The sequence below is a fragment of the Wasmannia auropunctata genome, unplaced genomic scaffold (genome assembly GCF_000956235.1).
Source record: "Wasmannia auropunctata unplaced genomic scaffold, wasmannia.A_1.0 LD334199.1, whole genome shotgun sequence".
Classification (NCBI taxonomy): Eukaryota; Metazoa; Arthropoda; class Insecta; order Hymenoptera; family Formicidae; genus Wasmannia; species Wasmannia auropunctata.
In genome coordinates, this window is record NW_012028691.1 from 441,183 (window position 1) to 464,100 (window position 22,918).

The window sequence follows — 22,918 nt, forward strand, 5'->3', positions numbered from 1 at the left end:
TTTGTCTATTATACCGGACTCGTCCGCAGGAACACAAGCTACTTTGCGCCTTTAAAAGGAAATGTCATCATCTGAAAAGTCTAAGCCACTTATACACTCGTACCGACATTTATATACTGTTGAAATTTTTTACAGAGAAATTAAATTCCGAAGAATATACGCAATAAAATATTTTTTATTTTTCTAAATATTTGAAAATTTTATTTAAAAATAATTTTTTATGGCAAAAGAATGAAATATTTAAAAAATTATAATGAAAATTAATACAAAAGATCGTAATTTGATGGAAACATCAAGCCAATGACTCGGTCCATGATAATATGTTGAATACCGTCTGTCGATATATAAGAAATATTGATTAATGATATGTTGTTATCTGAAGGTAATATAAAACAATTGAAATAATATTTCCATACGAATAACATAAAAAATAAATGGGTATATTAATTAAATCATAATCATCTAGAAAAAAATCTAAAACATAAAAATAATAGAATTTGCACATTAAGGTGGTTTTATCATTAGCGAGTCCCAGTCAAAAGTTAGTCTTTCTACATGACTAATAATTCAATAAAAACATTTAGCATAGACTGTACATATACGATTGTGTGACGTTTATGTGACAACGTTACACTATCGAGTTGGCGTTGAGCGATAAAACTCATAAAACCACCTTAAATAATAAAATGAAGGAAAGTGAAGTTAGTTTCTCGATGTTATGGCAGAGGACACTGTGATCTTTTCCTGCACTCGAATATGCTTACGAAAGGGATAACGTTAGACAAGGGCAGACAATCATATTATAGAATCATTTTCCATCTGATTCGTAAAATTTGGATTCTTAAAAGTTTGAATTTTTTTTATAGATCTACAGTTGATAGATGACTAGATACGTTAAGAATAAAATTAAAAATTAAGGCTAAACTATGTTTATCAGCGTGCTTCAGTGTTTAGCACTTCTCTTCAACTTTCAAATTATTTGCTTGTCCACTCCAAACCCTTCCGGCAATCGCCCCCACGGGTTCAAAGGTAAAAGCGAGGGAGTCATTTGCGCGAAAAGCGTAATAACGCGTGATCGAACAAAGCGTAAGCCTCACACGAAACGCGGGCGCATGACCACGCGGTGGCAGTCCGATAACACGCTCGAATAATAAGGATAGCGCCCGGAGAGGATACAGGGTTGGATACGCACGCGTGAGCCCGCGCGCGTTCGGGGTCCGTCTTCCGTTTCCAGTCCGGTCGCTATGACGCGCGATGTGGAACCGAGTCGAGAAGTACACTACTCGTAGAACGTACATACACGGCGAGCTCTATCGCGTTAAAAAAATTTATTGCAGGTGCATATAACGCCCGTAGCCTCGCGACCGCCAATTATAAACCGCCACAAATTTGGCCCCCTGCGTTTATGTACGACACGATATATTTTTTCACTGCCCACATAAATTTTTTCGCGACAGGCTGAACTCATTAACAACTATCGTGACCATATGGTGGTCAGGGAATGTCAGTATATGCACTAAATAACATCACACATGATTTTCATTTTACTTTTACTGTGTTATTATTTCACACTCACGCTCGCAAAAGCTAGCAATTAGGCTACTTGTATGTACATAGAACTCATAGAAGGCGTAATTCAATACGTACGCTATTATAATCGATTGTTAACTTACGGCTCGGACAATCTTACTTTTACAATTCCTCATTACTCGTACAGAATGCATGGCTATTTCTAAAAGAGAAAAAAAGAGGACGCAGAGGACTGAGGATTTGATATTTCTACATCTGATTCATAAAGGGAGAACGTGAGGGACGAAGGATTTTCTAAGTCTGGGATATTTTTATGTCTTGGAAATCGTAAAGGGAAGATGCAGGAGAAGGGCGGTCATCGTGCGGGGAATTCGGATGCGAAGGAGGGGGGAGGAGTGTCGAGGAATATCCTCTGCGTTAAAACAGAAGACGAAAGAGAGGGAGGTGGAGGACATTCCTCGGGGTGTGGTGCTTCCTGTTCAAGGGAAGATTGAGGAAAAAGATTTTGGTTTGCGGGAATTAATCCCGCGTGTTCCGCGTCTCGCAGGGCGTTGCGCCACTCCGCGAAGGCTTCGTCGAGTAAAATCCGCGCTGTTCTCCGGACTGTTTGTCGGGCCCGCCTAATTTGAGTGAGGATTCCCGATGTCGTGGACGCTCAGTTGTTCACTGCCCAGTAGATTAAATTTAAAAATTTGTCGCAAAGGATCGAACGTGAAGAAAATTAATTTTAAGACTTATTGGTTATTGGTGGCTGTTCGGGTCTCGAATTGCTCGATAGTGTGTACCCAAGATTGGCTTTTGGTGAAATCGTGAGTCTCAAACTTTGATTTTAATCGCGCACTGGCTCTAACTTTGCTAAATTAGCGGTGTACAGGTGCACAAAATGCCGATTGCAGGAGTTTGTGTTAGACTACTTAGACTGTGTTTTTGAGTTCCGTGATCTCGCGGTTTATATTCAGGATATGGGATGTGGCAATTCGAAAAAAAATGAATTTGATTAGAATATTTGATTCGAGATCACTCCGCCATCTTACAATCATTTTTGTTCATTGACCAACCATTTTAGAGGATTCACCTATTTTTAGATTTTTTACCTTAGTATTGATGAGACATATCCTTTCAATTACGATTTTATTTAATTGATCATCTTTGATTTTGATTGATCCTACAGGAGCAACTTAATTCCCCAAAAATCACCTTTGTTCGTTTGTATTTCTTATTCCTTGGTGATTTACCTCTATCAATCGAACGTGAGAAATCCTCAGTCCATCTTAAGGCTTAGCGGCTAGAAAATGATAAAATCTAGCGGTTGAAAACTGATAATGAGTATACTTTTTTATGACCGACTGCTTCCAACCGGAGGTTGTATTGATTCTGTCGCAAATCTGTTTGAATAGTGCTTATAATCATCAATTTCCCTCTATAAAATTTGAGTTTTTGATTTGAATTCTAATTAATTAAAATTTTTTAACTATCATTTTATAATTTAATCTTTTAAACAACAATATATAAAAATTTTTTAGGTTTCGTTTCGGAATCAAGTTATTCCCGCGGATTACCACGTTCGAATAAAGATGATGATTCAACTGTTTTCGAAATCAAGTTAAGGAGGTGTCTCACGTTTGATCAGAAATTTGCTGAGATAATTAATGACAGAAATGTCATCGATTCCCTGTTTATTCACCAATCGATGATCATTAATATTTGTTTTACTCTAAGAGTTTATTCTATTACGTGTTCACAAAACGAAGAAATCGTGAAGTTCACCGGACGTAACACGGTCTTTAACAAGTTGACTCTGAATAATCGTCAGGCTTTTTGACGTAACGGTCTTATTTTTACGTTAGTCGGTCTTAATGCGAAATGCATAAATTACTACCGAGTAAAAAAAAAAATAATGTTTAACGGGTTAATTTCGCATTATCTTGCAGCGCGTTCCGCGTCCTGAACGCTCACTCTATTTACCGCCGCGCACTTTCTTTCCGCGCCGCGTACTCCATCGTCGGCGTCGCGCTACTTCTCGGACATGAGCCCCCTTTCGGTTCGAATTCCTTCTTTCAGCGAAGCGATCGACAGCCACGAGATATTTGCGGCCAAGAACGGATTTTTATAATACAGCCGCATTGTCTCCGCAACTTTCTCCCGTTGCGTACAAACTTGCGCCGCCGCTTGTGTCACGTGGTACAATAGCGCAAGAATTGCAGTTGTATCCCATGATCTTTTACGACCGCGACAGTAAAAAATTTATTTAATATTTACGTCAATTGTACTGTATTTTTATTCGATTAGGAAAAATATTTAATATTTTTTACATGAATTTACTTCATGAAAGAGAGAAAACGAGAGAGAGAGATTGGTTGATTGATTGATTTAGCGTTTATTATTTTCTAGGGCGAGTCCTCTAAGAACAAACTAAAAATCGAAAAATAACAAAAAAAGTAAAAAACATAAAACGCGAATAAGAAAATTTAATTAACGATAGAGCACAAACACGGAAAGAACAATTTTGCTGAATCCAGATCTAAAAATAATTTTTGTTCAATTATCAAAATAATTTTGTGCGAAAGTCAGAATAATTGCTAGAATTTCAAAAACGTTTTATAGCAATACTTATTAGTTTTAACATTCCAACAAATTATTTTGATGATTCAACAAAAAATTATTTTCAAATCTGTTTTTAGCAAAATTTTTAGACCTTTCAACAAAATCATTCTTTCCGTGAAGAAATATACTACAAAACAACAGTAGAAATATGTAAACAAAATTAACAATAAAACGCAAAGTAATATGCATTAAAAATGAAGAAAAAATGAAAAAGAAGCTTAAAATATATATAACACTAGTAAGACGAAAAAATTGACGGATCAAAGAAGCGAGAGAAAGAGAGAGAGAATGAAAAATATTTCTAAGTTGAAAACTTTCGCGTAATTTTGGAAACAATCATTCGACAATTCAGATAGTTTATTGATAAATCAGGTTAAACGTTGTTCATGAGTGACAGAAATTTCTCAGAAGACGATTGATGGAGAACATTAAATAATAACAAGCGAACTACAGAGAAAAAGGACTCGGGAGTGGGTGGTAGTTCGCCGAGCGGACCAACGAGAGCGCTGCATCGGTTTGCGTGGATATATTTCGACCCTTCAAACTCGAAGGCGGCTCATTCAGTCGGTGTTTACCGCCACCGAGTAGACCGTGCGCGCTTTCACGTGGCTATGATCGCCGTCGGCTACGTCAGTGACAGAAACTCGCGGACTTTGTCGAAGCAAAGACAACTTAAATTAATGTAAATCATATCTAACAAAGAGATTATACATTTTGTGAACCGCGCGAAAATCAATCGTCGGGCGATGTTGTGCGACGCAGTGCGAATCGGCAACAAAGTTCTTAATCATTGAAAAAAAAAATCGTGCCGGTTTATTAAACGAAAACGTTAAAGAAGTGTTTTATAAAAGATTCGTATTCTTTCCGCTAATACATTGTTTACGCCGCGCGGACGTAGCGAGGCGAGGCGATAGTTCTGGTGAAAGCACTCGGGATCATTTCGATCGCCCCGCGGACTTTCGCGCTATTAGGCGCGGTAATAAAACGCGAGCCTCGGGCGTGCTCGCGCCGCTTCAACGGATTTCCGAACGGCAGACTCGCGAGTGAACGTTCCGTGATTACGAGTGATTTGCCCCGATCGATCGTCGATGGCGAAATCCGCGGCAGAGAATGGTGCGTTTATCTGCGAGCCGGATCTATGACTTGGCGAATGTATAGCGCGGGTGTGTTTACGGATCTATATCGCGCCTCGCGAATTGTGCTCGGTCTTCGCCATCGCGCACGTGTCCATTCACGTGTTGCCGCTCGCGCAATTTATTTTCTCCGAAGGACACAAACCGATGGGAAATCACCGGAGCCTCAAGAGTCCGCACGTTCCCCCTACAGAATTCCCACAATCACTCGAATCTAATCCCCACAAACATTCGAATCTAATCCCCAGAAATATTCGACCTCGTGCATCTTGACATGCCCCGATTTGTAAGCCGTCGGAGATTGTCAGTCTGCTCACGCCGTAAATCCCTGAGCGTTCTCCAAATCCGTGCGTCTCTCGATCGGCGCGATTAACACCTTCGAAAGGCGGCCACTCTCGGACGAATCTTACGCCTGACAGTCAACGAAGATACCCTTGATCGAGGTCACTCGCGAGTTTCCTAGTCCCGCAAAGATGACGTCCGTTCGCTCGTTCCGTTTGCCGGTGCTCCTTCTCGTGGCCTGCGTTTTTCGCGCCTACGTCTTCGGCGAGCAACGATTTCTCGAAAAACCGCAGCCCTACCAGGAAGTGCTGTCCGATCATGACGTGAAACTGAACTGCATCGTGCAAAACAAGAGCGGCCAGTGCATCTGGCAGAAGGACCGAAGGCCGGTGGCTATAGAGCCGAAAAAGTACGAGTGGGCGAACAACCGCGGCAGCGGTGATTGCTCCCTTATAATAAGACAGGCCAATCTAACTTTCGACGACGGCTTCTGGGAGTGTCAGGTCACCTCCAGTGGCTTCACCCGCCAGGACGCGCTCTCATCCGAACCGTCCAGACTTCTTGTAGTGGGTGAGAATCCGATTTGACTTTCGGTGGGACGTTATACTTTTAAGTTTATATATATATAAGTTTATATAAGTTTGCTTGCGTATTTTTCATACTAATAAACAAGGAAGGAGTAAATATGTTTATGGCTTGCGTATTTTCATATTAGTAAACAAGGAAAGAGTAAATATGTTTATGACTTGTGTATTTTTCATACTAGTAAACAAGGAGTAAAAAAAATATGTATATATTATTCTATAAATAATAAATATATTACTTTATATTCTAAATAATAAAGTCCGACGATTTGCGGCGCGGCAGAAAAATTGTAAGATTTACATATTATAAAATTTTCAGGCATCAAGAACTGCTTTGACCGTGTTGACATTTTCGTATATTGTCAAGTAAAAGAAATTTTGAATATTGTGATTTTAGAAAAAGAAAATTCTGAAAACCAAACAAAATGTTTATATGAAAAATGGCGCAAGCTCAATTGTTATAACATTTCACAGTCGGAGTCCGTAATACTTTAACTTATTTACTAAATAATATCTATGATGAGAATTTAAGTATATATATTGTATATTATTGCAGCATACTATTCCTATTACAACATATTATTCCTAATACAAACATTGTATAATTAATAATATATAAAATAACTACATATATAATCTATATTCGCGTAGATATTATATTTAAAATTAAATAAAAACACAAAGACAACACAAATAAAATTATACATATTATACTTAGCACTCTGCTTGTGCACGATAAATGCACTTTTATATTTTAATGTCATTATACGCAATATATTGACATGTCCAGTGCAATCTCGAATATTTCGTTGAAGCGCGTTGAATCGTTCGGAAGAAACATTAATATTCCGCGAACATTGACCTCGAGTGATGCAAGAAAACACACAAAGCAGCCGTTATGCTCTACTTTCCTGTAATTTTGCAATATCCATGTTAATGGAAATTTAGTCGAGAGTGGCACAATCAGTTCTTTTTAACTGTTCCCTGCAAGAGCACGTAACGATAAGATCACGGTCATAACATCCGTCCAATCGAAAAGGGAACAGAACGGGGGGGCGGGGGACACCAAACCCCAAACAACACAACAGTTTTTGTCTCGCTTTAGCTTATCTAAAATGTACCCTAATTCGTGTTCCAGTGCAACCTAAAGAGCCTCAGCTGAAAAAGGACGGGGCCGTTCTGGGCGCTACCCTATCGCTGGAGGAGGGGCAGTTTGCAGCGATTTCCTGCGATTCGAAATACGGAAATCCGCCCGCCGTCATCAAGTGGTAAGCTGACACTATGTCCTTAAATATTTGAATATTATGTATTGCGTCGTAGTGAAATTGTACTACTACATGAAAACAAAATATATAAGAAAAAGAGATAATTTAAAATTTTTAAAATTTTAAAGAATTTGAAAACTGGAATATATGTCGACAAAGAGTCAACCGGAATTTTTTATATCGATTTCAATAAGATTTTTAACACGATGTGACATAGAGATGAACATCCAAACAAAACATTAACGTTTCACTTTACACTCATTGTTACGCACTTACGTTGATAATGAAGAAAAATTGTACACGCGATAATTTCTCATCAAGAAGTGTTCTAGCAGTGACGCCGACAGAAAGGAATGATAGAAAAAACGAAACGTTGAAAGCTTTATAGCAGATAATTACGAATGGATCCATTTGTCTCAGGCGACCTTTTACCTGAGACAGGACGATTAGGAGTTAAATATTTTTTTTTTACTTTTGGGCACAAACGGATGACTATCGGAATGCTGACCATGCCTGCCGATGGGACGAAATCTCAGTAACGGTCGGTTGAAAAAGTATCGAATATAATTTATTTTTATGGGTAAACTCTTGAGTAAACACAACGAGGAAAAAAAGGAGGACAAAAACATCCTTAAAACAAATATTTTCTCTAAATGCGAATCTTCTCCCTGTATATCTTATTGTTAAACTATTTTCATAATCCATACTAAACAAACCAAACTGCTAAATTTATTCTTCGGAATTGAAAAATTTATAAATTCTCGGAGAAATTATACAAGGAGTATTTATCTTTTTCGAGAATAATGCATCCGCAAAAAATTATATTTTTTGTTTATGAACCTTGCCCGCAAGGATAGCAGACAGGCCGGCGTCAGGGACATTGGTCCTGGAACGAATCTCGAATATTTACCGATATAGCCCTTAACGTTAGTTATGGCCCTTTTGTGATCGAACTGATCGCTAGGAGGTCCGAGATAACGCTTTCGAATTGCGCGTTTGGCGACGCGACGACGCCTCGTCGGGAGGCTAAGTAGCGCGCTTTATGCACATTCCTGCGTTATACACGCCTGCACTTGTTTTCTTACCTCGCAGAAAATACGGCCGTTTTCAAACATCACGGTGGAACATCACCAGTTAGGTTCGTACACGCGGCCCGCTCGATCCGAGAGAGCCGGTCTGGTGCAAGAAGCCGTGACGTTATGTTTATGCAGGGAAGGGCCGCGCGCGCGGAGGGATCGTCGTTTTGGTTTACGGTCCGCTGAATTTAGCCGCGCCTTATCTACGTTCTTATGCGATGTAAAACATCTGTTCCTCCAGGATGGCACGCGCTTCTTTTGGAAGCTTATATGCCTACGTGCCCGCGTCCTCCCAGCGGGAGAGAGAGCGAGAGGGAAACGACCCAGCGGGTGTAATTTAAGCCCTGAACGGTGGCATATGTAGCCCCTTCATAAGGGGGACCCATTGATGAATGGGTCTTTTGAGAAAAGCTAAGTTTCCGATGCGACGGCTCGCCGTTACCCCGCCGTCATGTCGTGTAACATTCTCGGAACGATGCATGTAAATACGTTTGAAAGCCGTTCTAGTCTCTCACAAGCCTCTCCTTTGTACGTCTCTTGAAACTTTAGCGTCAAGTGGGTCCGATTGTAATTTAGCTTCTTTATTTTACTACGTCGGAGTGTTACGACCTCTTACTTTTGCACGTTTACGTGGAAGACACGGGCGGCGATCGAATATTGTACTTCGGGAGTGCCGCCCGTAACCATTCGCTTTCCCACGCATTTATTTTAGGGGTCACGGCACTAATGAAGAATTTCGTCCGGTGGGACTCTCGTCTGAAACAATATCGGCCGCGCATTCTTTTACGACCGATAATAGCCGCACGCGGTTTAATGATCCCTGCCCGGTTTTCTTTTTCTTCGCGTTGCGGACACGACCCATGCCGAGTATAATTATGTAGATTATAGCCATAGAAACCGAGAAACTGGCCGCGAGCGTAGCCCCGCCGCGCCTGTGAATCACGCTAGAAAAGGGTACGGACGGGTTCTTCTCGGGCGGCGCTCTTCTTTTTTTCCGGGAAGGAGGCCGGCCCGTTTAGCGGAAATCCGATGGATTTATGTGAATCACTCGCGGAAACGATACTGCATATGGAACAGTACCGGCCTGGGCTAACCATGAGCCGGGCGTCCAGCTTCCGTTTACGCGTTTTTGTAACATAGTATCGAACTTGAAATACGAGACAAAGAAAAAGCATGGAGAATACTACCTCCAAATACATGGAAGGAAAAGATATTTTTCAAATAAAAGTTTCATAATTTTGAAAGAAGATGCAATAATTCTTTTAAAGATTTTAATATTTTTTTATAAAACAATATTTATTTTAATTCTGTAATTTCAAAATATTTATATTCAATTCAAATATTTTATATTTTATTCCGTCATTCCGATATATTTTTATTTTAACAGAAAATATGAGATACCTCATAAAATATTTATTTAAGAAATTGAATTATGATTCAATATAAAAAATATGATAGTTCACCCAATTCTGTTTAAAAAATTTTAACGTCATTGATATATATTATTAAAAAACTCGTACTATGAAAAATTTATTTCAGACTTATTCCATGCTTAAAATTATGAAACATTTAACGGTTGATCTTCCATGTTGTTGAATTTTTAATTAATCTGAAATTGACTTTTTTTAAGCGAAAATATCAATCATCGTTTGTTACAGATTTTCAACTAAGAACTAAAACTATCTTTGAGATTAAATTATAAATGCTTAGTTATTAAATTACAAACCTGAGTAAAATCTGCTTAAAATTAAATGAGGTGTTAAATCGTTTGATATAACCCTTGCAAAATTTGCCCGGCAGGTACATAGGGAACAACGAGGTGAGACCTTATTCGCCGCAGACAAACGCAACGGAGGTAGATGAACCGAAGACTTGGGTGGCTCATAGTGTTTTACGGGTGCATGGTGAGAGGGAGAAACACGGTCTGCCGATTCGATGTATGGCCGTCCATCCAACGGGCTCGATTAGCACAGAGACGCGACTGGACATTGCTTGTACGTGAAATCGATCTCTATTAGAGCTCTAATAAAACAAATATTATAAGTATTAAATTTTATCAATGTCCTTAAATATCAAATGATAATCAAAGAAACTCGTCGAAAAATTGTTAAACATAATAATCTCTTCTGAAATAAAATTAAAGAAAAAGTTAAAATTTAGTTTTTTTGTTACTTATTCGAAAAAATTTATCTTTGAAAATCGCTTTAATTTAAGGAGGTTCCAGCGCTACTTTAGTTAATAAGTAGTATTCTTATAATTGTGTAAACTATTAAAATAATATTAAAATATTATCAGCAATATCTATTTCACTAATATTATTATACATAATCATTATTAATTTTATGTTACTAAATATTTTTAAAATGACAAAATAAAAGTTATAAAACTCTTATTTGACCTAAGTACCAATAGCAGGAAATGAAATATTAAGATGACATTTATTTATTATTATATCTTAAAAAATAATAAATAAAATATAATCTAAATAAAAAATGTATAAATTAACATTGTCGTATTTTTACTTATGCATCAAATATATATCTCATATTTTATAGTTTGTGTTAAATTCGACATGTCTATTTAACAAATATTTTTTTTTTTGTTATCAACAAATATAAATTTCTTTCAAACTAGACGATCAATTCAGAAACTTTACCCAAACGAACTTAAATGTTTACTTTGTAAGTAAAACAATTTTTAAATTTCTGTCTTATATGCAAATGTTTCAATTAACAAAAAATACGATTAATAAATAAGGTTAATATATATACTTATAATGTAAAATGTTATACATTTAGAATTATATCTTCAAAACAGTAAAAATAAATGAAATTTTTTCTGGATATTGTGAATATAATTAATATGTGTACAGTGTATTATGGACTTATCTTATATTTCATCAAACGCTGGAACCTCCTTAATATGTTTAAAAGAATAGATATTTTTTACGTGTTGGAGAGTTGCTCTTAAACCATTTTCACTGCTGTAAAACGAATCTACAATGACTTGAGAAAGGAGGAGAGAACAAGCGGCTCGTTTGTGCCGGACAAAGTAAACCCAACACGTGCGTAACAGCAGCGCTTTGCGGTTTCAGATTCGCCGGAAGTGAGACTCGACATGAGTCCGCAACCGTTCACAGCCGCTCCAGAGGATTCGGTGAGTTTCGTTAGCCTGAAATGCCTGGCGAACGCTAATCCGGTCCCGAGCATCAAGTGGTTCAAAGATTCGGTGCCGCTCAGCGTGTTAATCGACACCGCGTCTCCGCCGTCGCTGATACAAGGCAAAACGACGCTGGTGAACGACACCATGTGGGCCGCCGAATTGCGCTTCGAGCCGGTCACGAGGCAAGACGCCGGCCTGTACTCGTGCAAGGCGACGAACAACGTCGGTGAAAGCTCACCCGCGAGTTCCAGGCTCGATGTGCAATGTTCGTAGAATTTCATTGTGTACCTCGCTCCGATATACTTTGCCCATTTTCCTTTCCCTATTGCCTTTCGCCTCCTTTCGTAACTATCTAAAAGCGATCTACGCACCGCTTAACGTCTTTCCTCGGAATGACAAGGTTCCTCTCTTTCTTCGTAGAATTGCGTCACACATAAAATTTTTTATGCACAATTATATGTCGCGCTACCGTGAAAGTTGTAACTCTCAAGTGCTTGGGGCTCTCTTCTCTCGCGTAAAAAAGAAATGAAAGGGAGTTCCGCAGGCAAAGATATTATAACGTAGTGCAATTTGCAACGTTTCCCGTTAATATTGCTTTTATTTATTTATAATTCTTTAATATATATAAATATCTTTTATTTCATTTGCGGCGTCTCAAAGCGAACATACAATCGACAGATAAACAGATACACGATATAAAACGCGCATTTGTCGTGTTCCTCAGATGGACCGAAAGTGAAGAGCATGAACGGAAACAACACATTTGTGAACATGGAGAAAACAGTCAAGTTAGGCGACACCGAGGACCCCTTCGAGTGCACCGAGTTCGAAGCTAATCCGCCCGCTCAATACAGATGGGTGCATCTTCGTGGTAGCTTGACAGAGGCGATCGAGAATCGTATGCAGAACAGGGGCGGCGGTCGACGCTTGCACCTCAAGAACATCATGTGGTCCGACGAGGGGGAATACCGTTGCATCGCCTTCAACACGATCAACGGCGTCAGGCGAGAGATCACTAGTGACGCACGCTACGTGCTGCACGTTACTGGACCGCCGGAGATCCAGGTCAAACCGTCGCTCGGCGACAGGACCTCCTACGAATCCGTTGGATGGGCCGGAGAACCCGTGCACAGGCTCAAATCCCGATTCTGCTCGCGGCCACCACCAACCATGGTCGCTTGGGAATGGGGCAGTTCTCACATTCGAGCTGGTACAGAACACTGTCTTTTTGATTGTTAAGCAACATTTATTTATATTTGTTTTAGAAAAATAGAATTCTGATCGTAATTAAGCAGACGAAATTAAAAATTATGTAATTCGATTGCATGAGAGTTCAAATTTAAATGGTTTGATAGCCGAGTCAAGTCGCCAACGAATCGTATCTCTGCTTCGCTTGTTTTTCATTTGGCCTATCAAATTTCCAACAGGACAGACCATTGATCCGAAGTACGAGGCCCTACCGATGGAGCCCATTTTTGAGAACAATTTGGTGACCAATTGTTACTGGGCCAAGCTGGAAATCAAGGATTTGCGAAAGGAAGATGCTCGGGTGTACACTTTATTGGTGAAGAGTATCCAAGGCTCGGACAAGACGACCATCAAATTGATAGTGAGAGACCCTACGGAGATGCGCGTGATAGCCGCGGCCGTGGCGGTCGGTCTGTTGCTCCTGTTGCTACTGATCTCCGTCAGTGTGTACTCGCTGCTGAGAATGCGACGCGGACGATACCGGCAGAAGGTGGAGGAGGAGGGCAGTATCGCAGCCGATGCGCTTTATAGTAACGGCGCGTCGATGAACCAACAAAAGTCCATCAATTCGTCCCACGTGAAGACCTTCACGGGGAAGTCCAGCTTGGACGGCGGCCAGGGCGTGTACGATTACAGCCGCATCGCAAAGCAGACGCGTGCCATGAGCCCGGAAGCGCTGAAAGTCAGAAGAGCACCGGCGGTCCTGCAGCCACCCACCATCGTGTAAAGTGTAAAATACACGGGTCTCCTTCACTGATATCAAGTCCCCTCCTTCGTAGTCAAATCCTCCCCCTAGCAATGAATTCTACTTTTGTTATTCTTTTCCCCAGTCTCCCATCAATTCCTTCTTAGAATATTTTCTCTTAGATATTTTTACTGTAAATTATGTGTGTAAAATCAGAGATACTTTATAATTATTTTAATGACGCGATACACAATGTGTATGTTTGTGTTGAATGTATAGTCTGATGTTTTATATAGATGTTTTATCGAGGACACTAGTGCCCTCGCGAGATTGTCGACTGTTGTTGCGAATCTCTGTATCGTTAAACAATTTTTTTCCCCTAAATTTATTTATTGTACCGTGACGTGTGTTGTTCATTGTATTTTACTATAGTAAGACTACAACAGCAATCTGTTCGAAATACAGGCACGTTGTGATAAATATTGTATGAAGAACTCGCGTACCGGTGCAAAGTATAGTCCGCGTCGTCGGAGCGGAACGAAGCGTAACTTTAATAGCGGTCGCATCTCAGTGATTTTAATGGCGGTTGCGCGACGAGGCGGGATCAGTGCAAAACTGGACCTCACGGAAACTGTTATATATACAGTTCCCGATTTTGATATTTCCCAACATGTAATGTAGAAAAGAATTCTATGTTTGAAACGAGCATCTTGTTTCGAGAGTGATGCAAAACATTATTTAAACTTTATATGTTCGAGATAAATGACTCAAATAGAGAATAAGCATTTTTTTTTGCGACAATCATACGCAAATAAATTAGACAAAACATGTATTATTAAATATTAAAATATAAATTATATATACATAATTATATGTATGTATATATAAAATAGAATATACATAATAAAATAGTATTAAAGTAAATAGGAAAAGAACAATCTTTCTGTTCACGACTGCTGCATATCGCCTTCTTGTTGATCCTGTTTCAGTATAGCAGTGTGCATGGCTTTTAGAAATTTGGACAGCGTAGTTTTGCTCGTGGATGTATGAAGAGCGTGCGCCAAAAATGGTATTTTTCTTAATGTACGACCAGTTAAGCCTTCGCTCTCGCGGCTAAGTTCCAGCAATTTTAGACTGTTCTTAGTGTTTTCATATTCTGTGTAGCCAAGTATCTTTAACTGCGATATATCGTGTATCTCTTCATTTTCCAAAATTCCAGTCTGGAACATACATGAAGTAATATATATAGTTATATAGTTATAATATAAATAGTTAATAGTAGTATTAACTAAGGAATGCTTGAGTAGACACATACATACACATACAATTTAGTAATAATATATCTTATATCAAAGATAATTCGTAAGTGGAACGTTAAGAGATACATTAGTAACGCTATCACTATGAGTATTTATACATTAAATATTTATGTTATTGTGTCTCATAGGATTAAGATTAGACATAGAATACGTACTCTCATTAATTCCTTTAGGCACGAATGATAAATATTGTAAATAGCGATTTCGGATGGATATCCAAGATACTGCTTTATATCCGCTCGATCGACAAACGCAAGATCTATTGCTTCCGTCATATTGCTCGTCGTTAAAATTAAAACGTTCGGATATCGTTTGATTTGATCCAATTGCGTGAGCAGTGCATTCACAACGCGTATGGAGTCAGATGGTTCAGTACCGTTGCTGCATAATTTACGTGCATGGGCTAACGATTCTACCTCATCAATCAAAATGCATATCAGAGCCCTTTCGTCTTGAACCAAATTCTTTATTTCATCAAACAACTTCATAACAAGTTTTCCACTCTGCAACAAAATGTAAAATAACACTAACTTTAATTTTGAATAGTATATATGTAATAGTATATAATAATTATTATAACAGAAACGTGAATCTTGTTACCTAACTGTGAATGTTGTTATTAAGTAATATATAAATTGAATTCTCTTGAATTTATTCCTAGTCCACAAATTCTAATCCTATACTTTATTATCTCTCTTCTGCAGCGAGATAGGAATAGTCAAATACATACCTCTGAGAACCATTTCGAAAATAAGCTGTGGCTATTAATCTCGATAAATTTTCCATGAGTAAAGCGATCTCCCATGCGAATGACAGCTTTTTGAGCGAGAGCTTTGCACATACTGGTTTTGCCTGTACCTGGGGGGCCGTGCAACAATACCACTTTATTCCAGCTTATAATGTTAGAATTAACAGCGTGATCAGAAAATAACATTGTAGTCTCCACGAAACGTAATAACTAAAAAAAAGGGAAATAAAATTAGAGATAAGAACTTCATATAAAAAAAATTATATGAAACAGTGCAAGTAACTGCAATGATACATAAAAATTATGTTGTATTTATAAATTGACTCTATTAAATTTACTAACGTTATTCTTTATGTCACAATCGTAATACAGATTCTCCCACATGCAGTGAAATTCCTGTGCGGGTAACAGCCAGTGAGACGCAACTGGCAATTCATCGGAATCACATTTCATTGTTTCTATGGCAGCATCTTCTTGTGTCAGTCTATAGACATAATACTTAATAGTAGTTCCTTTAATTTTGACCTTTCCCTTCTGAAATAAATATGTGGATATATATTTATAAAGTAAATGCAAATTATTTCTGTAATAAATTAATAATAAAATTGATAATACCTCCACATAGTCAGATGAGCATATGATAGATTCGACATGATCTTTGATAACTGTGCTCATACAATTTTTACCATATACAATGACATCGAGAGAGATCTCATCCAATAATTGTAATTCGGCATTTACAGTTTCTTCAATTATGGTTTTTGATAAGATACTAAAACAGACAAGAACAAATCACTTAGTTTTATTCAATTAGTAAAACATAATCTCACAAAACAGATATAAATCTGTTAAAATTGATTTCAGATGCAATTGAATATAAATTCAAGTGTTGTCAAGGTTGATTATGAAAAGTGCAAGTTAAAGCCTTTAATTATCAATATTACATATTATTATTCCAATAAAATTGTCTCAATAGCTTAAAAAGGTATTACTTTGTAAGGAATACATTTATTCGTTATTTATTGCAAAGTTCATATTGTTTTCAATAATCAGAAATTATTTGATAAATAAGAACTAAAAAAGCATTTTAATTATTTCATCGTGACAATGCTTTTTATAGTAAGTTATATTTATATTATATCATGTCGTTTTGCAAAAAAGTAATCAATAGTCCTTTCAGTCTCTTTTAAGGTTAACAGATATACATGATGTAATGAATGAGACAGTTTCAACAGATTCTAATTTAAAATCAAATAACATCTTCATGATCTTGACGACAAAACATGCCCAAACAATCTAAACAGTGGCATAAACAATACCTGTGGGCATATTGACACACTTCTACGTATAACACGTTCTGTTCATCCATCCCTACAAGTATTTTTACGAATCTGATAGCGTAGGATAATTTACGAAACAAGATCCGGAAACGATCACTATTATCACATGATAGACGAGATTTCGATGGAATCGCCTCTTTCTATCGAGGGACGTTGTTCCGCTTTCTCAGCGCTTTGTGTCGTTTTAGTATTCCGACTCGTGCTGGATTTAAAATTTGAAGTCGTTGAGCCATGAAGAAGCCGACAGAAATGGCCAGTAGCTTCTAGAGCGCGCTGGCAACGAGACGCTTTATCTGACGTAGATAATTCCAGGTGTCGCTAGAAACGGCGAGAGTGTTCCAGATCATTCTAAACGTAACCTCTGTGACGTCACTTAGCGTAAACCCGGCAAAGCTTGAGCCAGGCCAAGCCAGGCTGAGGTAGAAGCAGTAGTTGACAATTCTAGATATAATTCTAGAAACGTGGAGTTATCGCATTATCGATGAGATATTGCGAAAGGAAGCTTTAGAGATGTCAAGAAGTATACAAAATATATACATTTTGTTTCAGATTCTACAATCAATTTATAAAGATTATTTCTTAAATATTAATTAATAAAAATCAATTCCTTGATGTATACATTTATAATTTTTAACACAATTTTTTTTTTTAAATTAGAATATATATTACATATAATTAATAAACTTCACATTTTATTACACATTTTAAAATTGTTAAGATCTTGTTAAAAGTTCTGTTAAAAGTCTGAAATTAACAATAATAAATTTAATTTTACATTACTTTAATCACAATTTAATTAACGTTTTCTATTTTTTAAATATAAAGTTATAAAAATACTTATAAATTTCTTAATTATAATCATATCAATGTCTCTCATTATAGAGAAATTTGAAATATACATATATGGCATCTCACTTATTTTTTTATTTAAACAATTTCTAAACTGTTCCTCGAAGTATTATTAATTATTTAGTCTAACTTTGATTAATTTTATAAAATTTACAAACTTACTCTGGAATCTGATTTCACATTCTAAGAAATATAAACATACGTACACTTTTTATATGTATATATTATATTGTATAACAACAGAGTTAAGACATATAAACACGTTAAGACATATTACACTTCTACAGACACCTATATTTTCTAAAATATTAAGATTCATGCGTTTATTGATTCCTATATATAGCTGTCTGATGTAGAGACTTCAGACAATTTGTTCATTCGCGACTATATTTTAAAATAAAACTCATATTTATTCCGCGCTCGGTGTAAAGAGAATTGCCCGCTCACAATCATCATTTAATCGGAACGTGGAACATACGAGAATGTACGAGACACTTCGCTCACACTCGCCTCGAAAGTTCGAAAGGTTTCTCGACCGCATGCGCTGCTGTATATATACACCGGCTACGCGCCGGAGTGAGATCAGTACGCTGTCAGCGAGCAAACAGTTGACGTCAGAGTAAAGTTGCGAGAAAGTTGCAACCATCAGTGACTTTAATTCTATACTCAAAATCAACAACGATCGAATCGTAATCTACTTGGAGTGTGTCGCAAATCACTGTTAGCGAGAGAAATCCTGCGAAATGGCCCTGCAACCATTCATATTCTGCGACTTGGAGGACTCCGAGGAGTGCCGCTTCTTCCTGGACCCGAACTACGGCCTGGTACGTCGATTGAAGCGACTGCCGTCGCCAGCTGAGGCTGTCAACGACTACCTGATGTCGTGGCGAAATCACGACCAGCTCAAGAACATGCTGAATCTGGCCACCCGGCATTATGAGAGTCCACGCACATCTCCCACCGGCAAAGATAACTTCCAAGTGGTGCTGGACGTGCAACATTTCAAGCCGGAAGAGATCGAGGTGAAGATCGTGGACAATCACCTCGTCATCACGGCCAAACACGAGGACACGGAGGACGATCACGGCTGGGTGTCCCGCCAATTCGTCCGCAAGTATCAGCTGCCGAAAGACATTAACGTCGAACATCTGACATCCAAGTTGTCGTCCGATGGTCTTCTGACTATCGTTGCACCCAAGCTGCAGCCGCTGAAGGACGAAACGGAAAGAAAGCTCCAGATCGAGTACACTGGAAAGCCCTTCTTGAACAAGAAGCAGGAAAAACCGCAGGCGCACCAGCAAAGTGAGGAGGAGAAGAATGAAAAACCAACTCTTTAAATTAACTGTGTAAAAATTGTTCACTAAATCAGTATTGATTCCGATTATAAGCCTGTATTATTATATACATTTTCTGTGTTAGACATATATAAACTTAATTTATCTATCTTGTAATCTAATCTCTACAATATGATTAGTAAAATTATTTTTTATAAAAGCATTTCTAAATCTACTGTTATGTATTTATTGAAAAATTGTTTATTTAATAATTCTAATAGACTAGTTAATTGGACCAATAATAGATATTTACTACTCTTAAATTAACTACTACATAAATTAACAAACATGACCAGTTTCAGTAATTGCTCAATTTTTTGTTATTTTTAATTTATTATGAATTTATATCGAACATTTATCATAAGTTAGAATAGATAAACTATATAAGATTTATTTATTATATTATACTCGAATAAAGCTAGGTAATAAAGATACAACATTTTCATTTTTATTTAAAATTTAAAAAATAGTTATTGTAAAATGGATGTAAGACTGATTGTTTATTAAAATAAAATAAAATATAAAATAAAATAAAATATAAAAATTTTTTAATTATATATATTATTTTATTACCCTATTGAATTTACAAATTCCTAATTTTATTTTGTACATGTTAACATATATAGTAACTTTTCGTTGTACACATATTTATTCTAGCAGTGTTCTACAAATCATTTATTGTACACGTTGTCTTAAAACCATCGAATATCTTTTAACAAATAATAGATTCTTTGACATATAATTTTTATTTATCTTTATCAAAAATATCTTAGCGTCAAAAGTCTTTAAGTTATAAACTTAAGTTATAAATTATCACGATTTTTAAAAAGTCAAATAAATAATAAAACTACACTACATTGTCAATTAATTTCAAGTGAAGTTTAGGAGAAAGTTTGATCGAAAAAAATATGTGGTATAAAACATTAGAAAGTTATAGATAATTCTTTCCCTTCCTTCTTTTTCCTTTGTATATTGATAGAGAAGAAGATTAAAAAAACTTTTTGTACCGCAAATGTTATTACATAAAATTAAAATATCATTTAAAAAGATATATCTCTATATACTAATTGTAAATCATATACATTGTATTTATAACGCTTTAAATATCACAATATAACTGATAGTCACAACAGAAATAATTTCCTACGATACATGCAAAATATTTACACACCATATAACGTAACAAACATGTAACTGAAAAAACGATTTAAGAGCGTTCCGAAATTTATTTATTATCCTCTTCAGTTTCTTTAATTTCTGACTTTTATTTTACTTCGAATTTGACTTATTTTATTTTTAGCTTAGACTTTTAGATTTCAGGTTTATCTTCCACAAGTGGCATTCAAGTATTCTCTATATTAAGGATTCTTTCATTCTTGTCTTCTACAGCTTTCGATTTATTTATTTATAATTAAAAGATTAAGACTGTATTTTGATAAAAATATATGTATTTCTCTTAGATGTATGATTGACAAGAAAAGATGAAAAGAGACAAAAGAGCCATTATCTTCAAGTGTGTAAACTTGAGATCTGTTCGTTTTATTTACTGGATTTAGTCCACAGAATTTTTTTATGAGAAAAATATAAATATAATTAGAAAGAAAAAATGCTGAAAAGGAGAAAAATGAGAAATCTAAATACAGGATGTGCGAATGACTGAAACTGTATATAAAGATGCAATATAAATATTAATGTATAATGATGCAATATGTGTTAATTAAATAAAAAGTATAATTAAAAATAATTAAAAGTAATTTTATTGTTAAAGATAAAAAGATAAAAAAATTTATTTAAAATGAAAAACCTGTATTATTAATTTATTCCAAATATTTAATTATTTCTTTTTAAATTTGCATTATTTTTTTTCTTAACAGCGAATAAATCATTTTAAAATTAAATAAATTTAATGAATTCTATTATCCAAAAATTTATTTGTTTTCAAATATTGAATATCCGCTTTCTTGGAAAAATTTGCTTGGAATGGAAAAAACCACCGAAGAAAATGATTCATTCTGTAATGAATTTTGAAATATCAATATTTTATAACATATTTACTGGTACTTATGTATCATGAACATATGTGTTGGAGAATGATCAAGGACTCTTCGATATACATGAGCGGAAATATTTAGATTACGTACAATCAAACATAATGTTTCATTGCAATAAAGTCTGCAGATAAGGATATTGATTATGCGTATCATTTTTTGTAATGTTAACATTTTGATTATCAAGCTGATTTCGGAATTAAGCTTAAGGAGAAACAAGTCGATTTCTGATCAAATGGTCAAACTGAAGCCAAAATTTATTTCAGGAAATAAATAAATGGAATAAATTCTCCGTTTAGATGTAATTTATTACTATATTTGAGATGTAAACTAAACAGTTAGTGTGTGATATAAAACTCATTAAATATGTAGGAATTTTCTATCATTAAAGACTCAAAAACTTCAAGTTGGAAAATTTCAATTCTCGCGTTTTGCAATGATTCCGAAACTTCTATAAAAGCAAGTTATTAGTTTCTGATGTAACTTTCCTCAGAACATTTTACTTTATAGATTAAACCTAAAATAGATTGTTAGAAAAATGTCATTACAAAATGATAATAATTATATATACGCAAAACTTTATCACATAAAAATTATTATATGTTATTATTTTTTTGTAATAACATTTTTCGAATATCTTTTTTGCATTCAAAATCCATAGAGCATATAAAAGAAAACAAATTAAAAAAAAAACAAGAACAATAACAAATAGCTTCCTTAACACAGAATTGTGGTAAAACTAAAAATAATTTACATTAAAATTATTTACACAATGATAGATAACTCTTATATTTTTAGTAAAATTATAATTTATATTCAAATAAAATTTTTTTATATCTTAAATATAATAATAAATAACGCTTAAACTGCATGTTTATTTGTACCTTTTCCTGAAATAAATTTACAAAAAATAATTAACCAAGCAATTTTTTATACCTAAAAAAATGTAACGTAAATTATACGTTATTTTTTTCAGACCCTGAATATACAATGGTACCAGTTTTATTTATCTAAATTCGTGAAAAAGTAATTCGAGTTCATCTTCAAAAAATCAAAATAAGTGTTTCTTAATAACATGATTTACAACATTTCGTTCGAATTATTTGTACTATAATTTATTTCAATGCTCGTATTTTTAAAAATTAGAAAATATATAAAAAATACCTACTTAAAAAATATTCAATCTAATTGAGTCCAAGTGTGACAATCTGCATCAAGAGCATTTATATAAAAAAATACGCTGGAACAGCATATTCTGTAAACTGTCGTTAAGATATTTTCTTCGCCAAAATAATTTTTAAAATGTTATAGAAATAACTATAATACAAGTGATTCAATATAATTGGAACAAGATGTCACTAACCATATTCTTATAAGAAAAAGACTCATTTCGACTAATTTAAAACAAAAAATTTGATAATTTTCTCACGAGGCAAATAAACCTAATATTCAGTGACTTCTAAAATTATAAGATTACATATATAATTTACGTTATATTTTTCAGGCAAAAATCGCCATTTTATCCATCATTTTTTTACTCTTAATTTAATACACATATTCTATTTGTCCTCTATTAATAAATCTAATTTTAATATTATATTAACATTTTTAACTTTTTAATATAATTTTAATTTCTTTAACATCTTATTCTCAATAAAATTTTCCTTAATAGAATAAACCATTATTCACATATGGGTGACGAAGTCTATGT

The 22,918-nt window shown here is 35.5% G+C and overlaps 3 protein-coding genes across 3 annotated transcripts; 2 read left to right on the plus strand and 1 right to left on the minus strand.

Moving 5' to 3' along the window:
* The first annotated feature begins 4,696 nt into the window (after window positions 1–4,696).
* LOC105459276 (hemicentin-2-like) lies at window positions 4,697–14,348 on the plus strand. The gene is made up of 6 exons (XM_011705173.1): window positions 4,697–6,119; window positions 7,272–7,401; window positions 10,275–10,468; window positions 11,569–11,901; window positions 12,361–12,846; window positions 13,064–14,348. Exons 1-6 carry the CDS (start codon window positions 5,741–5,743, stop codon window positions 13,609–13,611), a joined length of 2,070 nt encoding a protein of 689 aa, XP_011703475.1. The 5' UTR covers window positions 4,697–5,740; the 3' UTR covers window positions 13,612–14,348.
* A 74-nt stretch (window positions 14,349–14,422) lies between these two features.
* LOC105459280 (pachytene checkpoint protein 2 homolog) lies at window positions 14,423–17,267 on the minus strand. The gene is made up of 6 exons (XM_011705179.1): window positions 16,956–17,267; window positions 16,252–16,408; window positions 15,979–16,170; window positions 15,619–15,846; window positions 15,044–15,391; window positions 14,423–14,789 (listed from the first exon to the last, which is right to left on the minus strand). Exons 1-6 carry the CDS (start codon window positions 17,003–17,005, stop codon window positions 14,517–14,519), a joined length of 1,248 nt encoding a protein of 415 aa, XP_011703481.1. The 5' UTR covers window positions 17,006–17,267; the 3' UTR covers window positions 14,423–14,516.
* A 1,142-nt stretch (window positions 17,268–18,409) lies between these two features.
* Window positions 18,410–19,593, plus strand: LOC105459281 (protein lethal(2)essential for life-like). The gene has a single exon (XM_011705180.1). It carries the CDS (start codon window positions 18,569–18,571, stop codon window positions 19,160–19,162), a length of 594 nt encoding a protein of 197 aa, XP_011703482.1. The 5' UTR covers window positions 18,410–18,568; the 3' UTR covers window positions 19,163–19,593.
* The last annotated feature ends 3,325 nt before the right edge of the window (window positions 19,594–22,918 follow it).